This window comes from Mya arenaria, chromosome 3 (genome assembly GCF_026914265.1).
Source record: "Mya arenaria isolate MELC-2E11 chromosome 3, ASM2691426v1".
Taxonomy (NCBI): Eukaryota; Metazoa; Mollusca; class Bivalvia; order Myida; family Myidae; genus Mya; species Mya arenaria.
The window spans coordinates 35,302,602-35,315,194 of NC_069124.1; the positions used below are offsets into that span (position 1 = coordinate 35,302,602).

At 38.3% G+C, this 12,593-nt stretch overlaps 1 protein-coding gene across 2 annotated transcripts in view; it reads right to left on the minus strand.

Annotated features, from left to right (window-relative positions):
• Positions 1-5,311: 5,311 nt before the first annotated feature.
• The window catches only part of LOC128228985 (protein amalgam-like), a 53,920-nt gene continuing 46,638 nt past the window's right edge, over positions 5,312-12,593 (minus strand). The window contains exons 6-8 of one of the 2 annotated variants that reach the window (XM_052940585.1): positions 12,161-12,451; positions 8,172-8,312; positions 5,312-7,356 (exon numbers count right to left, since the gene is read on the minus strand). In XM_052940585.1, coding sequence (XP_052796545.1) covers positions 7,223-7,356; positions 8,172-8,312; positions 12,161-12,451 — 566 coding nt within the window. In that variant the 3' untranslated portion in view covers positions 5,312-7,222. Of the gene's footprint in view, positions 7,357-8,168; positions 8,313-12,160; positions 12,452-12,593 lie in introns of both variants that reach the window. The other variant, XM_052940584.1, reaches the window with a different exon arrangement.

The following is a 12,593-nucleotide window of genomic DNA, read 5'->3' on the forward strand; positions in this document are numbered from 1 at the left end:
TGGAATGCTGCACAAGTTTCGTGCGGCCAGTGTCCTCAGATGATTTTGAAAATACTGAGCTATGTTTACAAAGCAACCTCCGAAGACCAATTTTCTCGTTATCATTAAGATTACTAGAACTTCGATTATAAAGATCAGTCAGATGTTCTGGTAGCTCATCTGATGATTCAGCTTCGGTAACGGCGGCAACACGCACTGACTGGCTTTCCTCGGTGAATGACTCGCACATTCCTATATTAGTCCTCTTATGTAGTGTAGTTGGTTCAGAACTGTAATTGATATTTACTACGACATTTTCGGCAGTAGTATTCACAAGACCCCCAAGAGTACAAATTTCCATCTTCCCCATCAGTTCCATAGAAGGCTCAATGAAACCAGTAGGAGTGATATGTTCAGCCTGAGGAATTTTAACTGACACCCACATTCGAGAATTTGCTGGTATCCGGACAGTGTTCCTTACTTCCACTCTACAAATCTGTAAAGATGAACCACCAACCCAAAGAGGAACAACGTCACACCCCATAACAAGGCAGAATTTCCGGTAGTTAATACTTTCCACATGCGCACGAAGGAAATCCTGGCCCAAAATTCCATCTGACTCTATATCGCACACCACAAAAGCAACATCAAAACGCCCTGCGCCCAACTCAATGAGAAGATCGACTTTACCAGCTACATTCATTGGCTGACCATTAACTGTGTGAAAAGTCTGTGACACCGCAACTAGAGTAACATTATACTGTTGCTGGAGCAGGGCAAACTTTTTGATTGACAGAAGCGATGTGGTTGCACCACAATCAATAAGAAAATCAACTGGTTTTGACAAAACTTTGCCAGTTGCATAAAAACCATTATCAAACTTTGTTGCGTCTGCACCTGAACGTGCAGTATGTATTTCAACAATAGAAACATCAGAAATAGATTTGGGTTCGTCAACACATGTCGCCGACACTTGACCCTCAGAATCGGCGAAAATTAGTTTTCCGATAACGATGGTTCATGTGGGGTCACAGGTACATTTTGCGGGTATGGAAATCTTGGTTGGGCAGGACCCTGTTGTGTATTATCGCGAGACTGGTCCCTTTGGAAAGTTGAAGGATTGTGACCTCCGTTACGGTACGTGTTATGGGGGTACCGGCTGCCCTTGCTTCGTTGGGGACAATCTCTCATAAAGTGGCTTGGTGACCCACAACCATAGCAAGTTCTTGGTCTACTTGGATGTTGGCGCGATGTTATTGGCGGACATATTTTCTCAATGCGCTCCAAACGAGTTTCAAGGCGCTGAACAGCAGCCAGAAGCTGGGTATCAGTAGTACCCACATCAACTGCTCGAACAAGTGACGACTGGGATGTCCCAAGTACTGCTTCGTAACGTTCGATGACTTCGACGGCATCGTTCACTGTTTGGCAGTTGTTGTCAATGCAGCGACACTGCATGTCTCCAGACACCTGCTTATATAACTGGTTTAGCGCCAACCGCTCCTGTGCCATGTGATCAAGATCAACATAGGCCTTCTGTGCCAACTGCCGGAGATCATCAGCAAGAGTACCAACAGGCTCCCCACGCAAACGCCGCCTGTTCTCAAACTTAGCGAGCCATAGATTTTGATGTCTACTGCTACCGAACCGCTCTGTTAACCTCTTTTTAAGATAATGGTAGTCCCGCCGCTCAACATCTGAAAGACTCATGTAAAAATTTCTGGCCGGGCCTCGCAGACAACTTGCAAGAACAAGAACCCTGGTTCTAACTTCCCAATTCGATAATTCAGCGCAGTCCTCAAAGTGGGACATGTATTGCTCAAAACTATTGGACCCATCATATGTGTCTGGTTTCATGAAAGAATGCTGCACCGGAACAGAGAAAGAAGTTGGCCTTTGCAGATGGGAATCACCATGCCCATAGCTGTTACTTCGACGGTCATGTATGGAATTGTTGCCCGAAACAGGATTATTATTTGTCCTATTTTGGTGGTTTATAGATGGTGCAGAAAATATTGGTGGTGTGTCGTGTGTAGTATGAATTACTCTTGTGTCACCAGCAGGGTAATTTTGGTCAGTATCGTGATCACCGCTATGCATTGAGTCTGCATCGTCGTCGTCATGAATGGTGTTTAAGTTAAACGAGATGTCAGGATCAGGTGACGCCATATTACGTTTTTAGGTTTGGGTGAAAAATAAAATAAAAATTGTTGAGTGCCTTCTTTATAAAGATGAAAACTATTGACTGCGCTCCCTTCAGAATGTTTTTGCTGATTTGCCCTTTTTCCAGGCGTAAGGGGTTCGGATCACTCAGATTTTAATATTTGTAAAATATCCCACTTCTGACACCAATTTGTAACACATTTTGCCTTCGTCAGGATGGCTTCTATTCTAATTGACCGTTGGAACAATTTCGTCAAAGACAACAACACAGACTTTCATTTCCGAAGACGTCTAATTTATGGCTCCCTTATTTAAATATACATGAAACACATGCATATAAATTAACTGGTTCATAGCGGCGCAACGCAGTGTCTCTTTGGAAGCAAAACAATCATTATTATCATGTCTGCGTAATTATAATCAGCGTTTTATCTTCTCAGTAAATAAATAATATTAGCTTTTAAATAGCAATGTAACTGTAGAATATATTTAGTTTGTGTTTAAATAGTGCCTACCAGTTTTGGAATTACATATGGCGTTGCCATTTTAGGATTTCTAAGATCTTGTCGTGATAGAATATTAATGGTTGAGTGATCAAAAATATAAGATATCCACTGCCAGATTGCGCCGCCTTATATACTCGACAGTCGGTTTGGATTTTAGGAATTAGGAATTCTGACCAATCAAAAAGTCTTTAGGAAATTACCAGCCAATGGCATCGGTGCTTGGAATTCCTAACCCTAGAAGGCAGTACTTCGGTCGAGCAAACAACAACAATATTATGCATAAATATCGAGTTCAACATACAAATATTAACAAAGGGCAGTAACTGTCGTCATGGAAATATCAATTTAATGCTTTGTGACCTTGGTTCATTTGCAAAAGTCACAATCAAAATAATTTTCATAACCTTGGACTTCCGAGTTAGGAACGCGCGGATGTTACAAAATAGTTCAAATACATACCAGTTCAGAGTAATGCATCATGTGATGCATCTGTTGAATTACGATTTGCTATTAACAAATAACATTGTAAGACAGTTTAAAATTACATTAAAAGTTATAAATAATATTCATGTTCTGAAAATGAACCGATGTATCATGCCGCACTTGCAAGTTCCCAGGTCTCAAAATGGCGGAAATGACAGTTCCATGACAACTTTAGGAATTCCTAAAATCGGTAAATACTTCGAATAAACGTTATTTCACAAGATAAACTATGAATGATTACTTGCATACATTTGCATTGTATTATATTATTTGTGGATTAACATGTATACATAGTGTTTATGAGAATGAAACAGCAATTAAAGATGCACTTTTGCAGAGTCAAAATGTCAATGCAGTAATTTATTACAATACCATATGACCCAGAGAGATTCTCAACTTAGGAAAAGGACTTAAGTTAGGAATTGACTTGAGATGTTTTATAAACACCGGCCCAGTTTCTCTACATTTTGTTAACTCATTGTTATATATTTTATAAATAAAGATATCATTACTTTAAAACATCAATGACGTGTTGTTTTCTGTATACCCTTTTTTGAAATAGATAGATTCAATCAGCTGAATACTTGTGATTAAATTGTCTAGCTGTTGTTAAGTATTCATTGGTGATTTATACATCACATTAATGCGAAATTTCTATCCTCTAAAGTCTGTCTTTTTATCCAGTGATTACAGTAATTTTAGAGACTCTCGAACTTGGGACTACATTTCAATGAAATCTGATAATTTTATATAAAGCTTTGAGTCAAATGGTTAAATCTAGAATCGTAATCTTCTTGGAAGGAAAATGGGAGTTATCTCCCATGTGGTATTGTCTGAACACCGGCGTCATCACATATTTGAGTGTTCACGTGGGGTTTAAAGACCAAAATTTTAACTAAGAAGTAGAGGAGTTATCTCCCATATTAGTGGTATTGTCATAACACTGGCGTCATTGACATTGTCAAAGGACAGCTAATATGTACAAGCAGAGATTAAGATCGTATTCTTACTCCAGTAAAATATTATCTCCCATGTCATAACACTTGTGTTAGCGAAATTAGCTAAGAGCAACTCGGAATGTACAAGTTGATATTAAGGACCATGAATTTAAACGAGGAATAAGGGACAGTATTGTCATAACACTTGTGTCATCGACATGTACTTTGAATTGCTCTTGAGTGTACAAGTGGAATTTAAGAACCATAATCTTACCTACATAGAAAAGGTGCTATCTCCAATGTTGGTAGGTTTTGTCGTTACCAACATTGGCTAAATACAGCTATAAGTGTACAAGCGTAACGGAGTTATCTCCCATTTAAGTACATGTAAGTATTTTCAAACACTTGCGTCATCGACATGGCTAAGGCTAGCCATGAGTGCACAAGTGGATTCTTACCTAAGGAGTATGAGAGTTATCTCCCATATCAGTATTTTTTTTCAGCGCTCGTGTTTTCGTTACTGGCTTTTGCACATAACACACAAATATGCATGCCTTAAGTCAAATCAATGGACAGTCGTTGGCATCCGCTGACGGTGCCTTGTAAGTTCGTTTTATGTGATCACCCATTGTTAGCGGGAACTAAGGTTTCATACCTAAGGGGAAATGGTAAAACTACTTTAACTTCGCCCTCCATGCATTCCAGACAGACTGTATTTCAGTTGACAATTATCTTTGATAGATGTTCTAATACCCTCATATAATAGTTAAACATTATTGGTTCAGCAAGATTCGGGACACGGGAGTGGTTAGTTATTCTTTACATGATTAGAACATTCACATATTTGAAATTGTCATTCTTAAACCATAATGAAGACTTTTCTCAAGAATCATCAATTATTGGTCACGTAGACAAAGGTCAGGTTGAGCAAAGCACCAGGACTAGTACCGGGGATTGCCTAATCGTGTCGAATTCTATATCAGTGTTTAGGACCACAAAAGTTTCTCATTGTAATACAAAATTGAGCTCTATCAACAATAATGGGCGTTCAGGGAAGCTTTTTATTATTTTGACATTTAACATTCCACGAGTCTGCCAATTCCAAAACCCGTAAAAGGACTCCAGGTGTCCATTTATAAGGTTTAGGGTGAGCTCCACTCCCTATCTTGAGCACTAGGTGAGCAAAGAGAGATATAATAAAACTACAATTATAGAATGAGTTATTTATTTATGGAATAAAGATATTGTACAAAACACACACATTTGAGTATATCCACTTTATCGAAGTTGCGAGACATTACTTGTAAGCTTCCCATACAAGACTGACAGTACCAACAATCGTATATTTTAAACATACGTTGATGATGTAGTACTCAAAAATTAGTACACTAGTACACATGCAAGTGAGTTTCGCAAACTCTCTATAGTGTAAATACAGTCTCTGAAATAACAAAATTATAGCATTCAAATAGGATATTTGGTGATAATTCACTGAAAGTTTCGAAATTGTCGGTGAATTTCCGAATACAAACGATGAATTACACATTCAGTTCTAAACATACAAATAATATAGTGGAATTATTCTGTGCATTACACGTGTGACATATATATGAATATACATGAGAATATCAATGATATCGAATAACATAAAATGTCATAATAATATATGTAGAAACAGAGGTCGTTCGATAGATGAAAAAACATAATAAATACAGTAAGGATAATTGTTTGTTTCAGTGTAAGATCGTAATACATTTCAATGAGCACCAAAATATACAGTTCACGAGTGGCGTATCCACGAGTGAAATATTCACTTTTGGTGTTCACGAGATAAACGGGATGTTTTCCTCCGTGGGCATACATATACAAATATGTTTTGTGAAACAGCTATAACATGTATATACTTAATTCCTATAACATAATATTCACCGAGGTTTGTTATCAGAAAACATTCACACTCATTTTAAAACTGCATGCGTAGTTTGGCGTGGAATATGAAAACAAAAATTTCTTTGTCATCTTCAGTATAGACGTATAATAATTTCCTATATATAAGAAAGGTTTTTCAAGGGACTATATGCAGTAATTCTATACCCAGCTCAGCCCACCTTGACCGACATTCTTCAAATAATGTTGGGTGTGAAATGGCCCGGATTTCGAGGAATTCAGAATCAAGCACATGACATAACTTTAAAGCCCAATATGATAACAATAGGTAAATCAAATCTCAATCTCAATAGCAATTATTTTACCACGTAACATCAAGGTTATTCGAAATCGTTTATGTTCTTGCCCTTGTTAAAAGCCCCTTCTGAAGTATAATATGTTTATTAAAACTGTGGTCAAGATTCCAAAGAAAACTTATCCTAGACCAAAAAATGTAACTGAGTACACCTGATGGTTAAGTGACTAACTACTGAGTGACTAATTTTCTCTAGAATAAATTTTCTTTCGAAATTGATTAAGACAATTATTATTGATTATCAACACATACCATAAGAAAGGTTTTTTTAAAAGAGTAAAAATATACAAGTTTGGACTATTCTATGCTTTTATATGGCACCAAGAGTTGAGATTGAGATTTGACTTGAGTATAATTTTGTGATACTTTGGCCTGGGGTTGATGTTTTCTTTTATAACAAAACCTTCAATCTGTACAAGTCCCCTTTTTTCAAACATTTGTCGATATTTATTTTTGTATATTAAATTATTATGTAATATTCCCTAATCCAAGTATATATTTTGATATGAAAAGATCATCTCCTTGAAGCTTGATTTGACGTTAAATATTATGTAACTGTGCCTCAAACACCATCGACAATTAAGTTTATTTACCGCCACGTTATTCAAAACGGTTCATCTTCACTAGTAATAGCTTGAGAGTTGTTTTATATGGTGTAATCTTTTTATGCGTTAGCATTATTACAACAATCCCTTTTACACCATTTACCTAATTTAAGGTAAAAATCATTTCCCAACCAAGTGTCATTTATTGTAAGAAATTGTAATAATTGGATGTATTTGGGCACCATTTTTTAAGCACATTATTGTTTAAGTGGAACATTTTAAGACGTGCTCCCTTTCCGTTGCCATGACATCACTTTTCCTGCTTGTTATACAATCCTTTCAATAATAATTGACGAATCACGTTCCTCAAAGCGCACGCATCACGTGATACAATAATACTGCAATATTTAAAATGCTGACTGTGGTAAGTTTGACTGTCCCGTTAGCGGTATTATAATTGTAATACACGCTTCCTCCGTAAGAAGGCTGCTGGTTTCTACCTGAAAGCAATAAAAGACAAAATTACATGTCAAGGTTCCTTGTTTGTGTCCACTTGTTCCTAGTACTTCAAGATAATATTATCTATGTCAACTAATCAGAGGAAACAACAAAGACCTCAACCCTTAGCCAAATCCAAAAACATGACTCAACTTAAAAATTGGCCCCGTATTTTTCCATATTGAGTCACCAAATTTATATCGTTCCAAAATGACGTCTTTTTTCCGATTCTGATGAATATTCCGATGAATAAATGAAACATGGAAACATGTAAACAGGTTGTCGATGTGATATATACGTTACGGGGTTAGAAGGTGGCCCGATATGGGATGTACTGGGAGCAGGAAACCATATTCGCCCTCACTCCTGTGTATACTAGTATCCCATATCGGGTCACCTACTAACCCCGTTACTTTTTATATCTGCTCATAATTGTATAAAGACGAAAAAGAAAATACATTACGCATTATTTCCACTAACTAGTCACGACTGAGACCACTGTTTTTTTGTATTATTTGAAATAAGGACCTTTATCATATGCTATATTCTCTAACCCAGTTTTTGAAATAATTTTGAGCCCCCAAAAATCAAAACATGTTTAAAACTTTTTTTTTAAACACGTTGTTTTCTTTTGTAAGAGATGCATTTCTAAACAATAATATATATACAAAGTAAAACAGCAGTCGCGGCTTGATTGAGACTATTCATTGAGCAATATCACCGTCTTAAGCGGGTGTTTGTCTTTTAAGAATAACCAGGTGATAGTCAATGTTCACAAGGACCAGAAATAAGATCACTGTCATATTGAACATACCACCTTGTTTCTTCTCGTAGTATGATGGAGTTATAATGCCTTGATTTGTGCTTGGGGGTCGGATCCGCGGCGGAGGTCGACCAGAAGGTCGCCAAGGCGTCGTCGTCACCTGTGGCCGCCTGGGACCCGTCACTATATTGTACTCTGAAAATTGTATACAACATCCAGTTTCAGCAAAACAGTCTTTGAGCATATTCTGGTTTACCGTACAGAAAATATTTACACGCATGGGCAACAAACAGTTTACAGAACATATGAATTCTATTAATTGCCATCAAAAATCGTTTGGCTGTTACTGCTACCTTCAACAACATACCATAAACATATAGTTTTTCTTGTCTTTATCAAACAATTTTCATCCATCAAGTTTTAAAATGTATATGTTGACTGTCGTGCCAAAATCTGGTACCTTTCAATGAATATGTTTGTCTCATCAAACGTATCAAATGCCTATGTTTCCATGTCAAAGCCCAAACTGTTTATCTATTTTAGTTGTTATGGTCAAGGTTTTCGTGCCTTTTAATTTCATTTTGGGGACTGCTTACCATTCCCTTACAATGTCATAGTTCCGTCCTACGTTTGTCTGTTACCAACCATTTCATTTGCCAAATATATTACGTGCCAATATATATCTTAGTCTTATTGTCTAAGCTTTCGTAAAGTTACACTGTCTGTGGAAATATACTATCTTCAATGAAGTAGCATAGTCTCGGCTAAAACAGATACCTACCATTCCCAACCATAGTCATGTCTAACATAAAATTGTAGTTTAAAGTGTTTTTATTAAGCCTTATATTGTTACCTACAAGATATATGTGTCACAGCAACAATATCCAAATCTGTTACCTAACTATATGTATCACAGTTACACCTGCCAAATCTGTTACCTACATTTATGTGTCACAGTTACACCTGCCAAATCTGTTACCTACCATTTTGTGTCACAGTTTTACTTGCCCAATCTGTGACCTACATTTATGTATCACAGTTACACCTGACAAATCTGTTACCTACCATTTTGTGCCACAGTTCTACTTGCCCGATCTGTGACCGACATTTATGTATCACAGTTACACCTGCCAAATCGGTTACCTACCATTTTGTGTCACAGTTTTACTAGCCCAATCTGTGCCCTACCTTTTTGTATCACAGTTACACCTGCCAAATCGGTTACCTACCATTTTGTGTCACAGTTTTACTAGCCCAATCTGTGCCCTACCTATATGTATCACAGTTACACCTGCCAAATCTGTTACCTACCATTTTGTGCCACAGTTTTACTTGCCCAATCTGTGACCTACCTTTATGTATCACAGTTACACATGCCAATTCGGTTACCTACCATTTTGTGCCACAGTTCTACTTGCCCAATCTGTGACCTACCTTTATGTATCACAGTTACACATGCCCAATCGGTTACCTACCATTTTGTGCCACAGTTTTACTTGCCCAATTTGTGACCTACCTTTATGTATCACAGTTACACCTGCCAAATCGGTTACCTACCATTTTGTGCCACAGTTTTACTTGCCCAATCTGTGACCTACCTTTATGTATCACAGTTACACATGCCAAATCGGTTACCTACCATTTTGTGCCACAGTTTTACTTGCCCAATTTGTGACCTACCTTTATGTATCACAGTTACACCTGCCAAATCTGTTACCTACCATTTTGTGTCACAGTTCTACTTGCCCAATCTGTGACCTACATTTATGTATCACAGTTACACCTGCCAAATCTGTTACCTACCATTTTGTGTCACAGTTTTACTAGCCCAATCTGTTACCTACATTTATGTATCACAGTTACACCTGACAAATCTGTTACCTACCATTTTGTGCCACAGTTCTACTTGCCCAATCTGTGACCTACATTTATGTATCACAGTTACACCTGCCAAATCTGTTACCTACCATTTTGTGCCACAGTTCTACTTGCCCAATCTGTGACCTACCTTTATGTATCACAGTTACACATGCCAAATCTGTTACCTACCATTTTGTGCCACAGTTCTACTTGCCCAATCTGTGACCTACATTTATGTATCACAGTTACACCTGCCAAATCTGTTACCTACCATTTTGTGTCACAGTTTTACTTGCCCAATCTGTTACCTACATTTATGTGTCACAGTTACATCTGCCAAATCTGTTACCTACATTTATGTGTCACAGTTACACTTGCCAAATATGTTACCTACCATTTTGTGTCACAGTTACACTTGCCCAATCTCTTACCTTCCTGTAGGTGTCACAGTTACACTTGTCCGAGCTCTTATCTACCTGTATTTGTCATAGTAACACTTGCCCAATCTGTTACCTACCTGTATGTGTCACAGTTACACTTGCCCAATCTGTTACCTACCTTTATGTATCACAGTTACACATGCCAAATCTGTTACCTACCATTTTGTGTCACAGTTACACTTGCCCAATCTGTTACCTACCTTTATGTGTCACAGTTACACTTGCCAAATATGTTACCTACCATTTTGTGTCACAGTTACACTTGCCCAATCTCTTACCTTCCTGTAGGTGTCACAGTTACACTTGTCCGAGCTCTTACCTACCTGTATTTGTCATAGTAACACTTGCCCAATCTGTTACCTACGTGTATGTGTCACAGTTACACTTGCCCAATCTCTTACCTACCTGAATGTGTCACAGTACACTTACCCAACCTGTTACTTATCTATATATGTCAATGCAACACCTGCCCAATCTGTTACCTCCTTTAAAAAGCATAGTTTCGCTATCCTTTCCCATTCTGTTAGCTACCACAACGTAGTATAGTTTTGCAATCCTGTTAAATCTGTGACTTACACTAAGGTAGCATAGTTTTGTTGTCCTGGCCAAATTTTGTACCTACCAGTCAGTAGCATTGTTCCGCTGTTCTCGCCGAATCTGTTACCTACACACAGGTAGCATAGTTTCGCTGTCCTGGCCCAATCTGTGACCTATCATAAAGTAGCATAGTTTCGCTGTCCTGACCCAATCTGTGACCTATCATAAAATAGCATAGTTTAGTTGTCCTGGCCCAATCTGTGACCTATCATAAAGTAGCATAGTTTCGCTGTCCTGGCCCAATCTGTGACCTATCATAAAGTAGCAAAGTTTCGCTGTCCTGGCCCAATCTGTGACCTATCATAAAATAGCATAGTTTCGTTGTCCTGGTCCAATCTGTTTCCTACCATAAAAAAGAATAGTTTCGTTGCCTTGGCTGAATTTGTTCCCTACCATAAAGTAGCAGTTTTGTTGTCCTGGCTGAATCTTTACCTACCAAAAAGAAGCATAGTTTCGTTGTCCTGGCTCAATCTGTGACGTATCATAAAGATGTACAGTTTTGTTGTCCTGGTCCAACCTGTGACCTACCATAAGGAAGCATAGTTTCGCTGTCCTGATCCAATCTGCGACCTACCATAAAGTTGCATAGTTTCGTTGTCCTGGTCTAATCTGTGGCCTACCATTAAGATGCATAGTTTCGTTGTCTTGGTCCAATCTGTTACCTACCATAAAGTAGCATAGTTTCGCTGTCCTGGCTGAATCTGTTTCCTACCATAAAGAAGAATAGTTTCGTTCTTGGCTGATTTTGTTTCCTGCCATAAAGAAGCATAGTTTCGTTGTCCTGGCCCAGTCTGTTACCTACCAAAAAGAAGCATAGTTTCGCTGTCCTGGCTGAATTTGTTTCCTACCAAAACGAAGCACAGTTTTAATGTCCTGGCTGAATCTGTTTCCTACCATAAAGATGCATAGTTCCGCTGTCTAGACCCAATCTGTGACCTACCATAAAGTAGCATAGTTTCGCTGTCTTGGCCCAACCTGCCTACCATAAAGTAGCATAGTTTCGCTGTCTTGGCTGAATATGTTACCTACCATAAAGTACCAATCTGTTAGCTACCATAAAGTAGCATAGTTTCGCTGTCCTGGCCCAATCTGTTACCTACCATTAAGTAGCATGGTTCCGCTTTCCTGGCCCAATCTGTTACCTACCATAAAGTAGCATAGTTTCGCTATCTTGACCCAGGCCATTGGAAGCATGACACGTGTATTGACCGAAGTCCTCTTGCTGTATGTCAATGATGTTCAACGTCAACGTTTTCTCGTGCACACCGTCATTGTAGAGGTTTGTGACGTATTTAAACAGATGGAGGGGCAGGGTTGTGCCGTTGTGGGTCCACTGGATGGTGGCATGAGGGGAGGCGGCCACCTTACACTCCAGAAGTGTCTCTCGCCCGATGGCCTGACCTAGTCGACGCACTGTCAGTCGCACTTCGGGGGGAACTTTAAGGAACATTTATTATATAATTAATTGTCATTCGTGACTTGTGAATTAATTAAATATTATTATCTTATATAGAAAAATTCTGTAATGCGATATAACTTCATGGAATCTTGAATTTGTCCAATTCAAATTATTGTCATT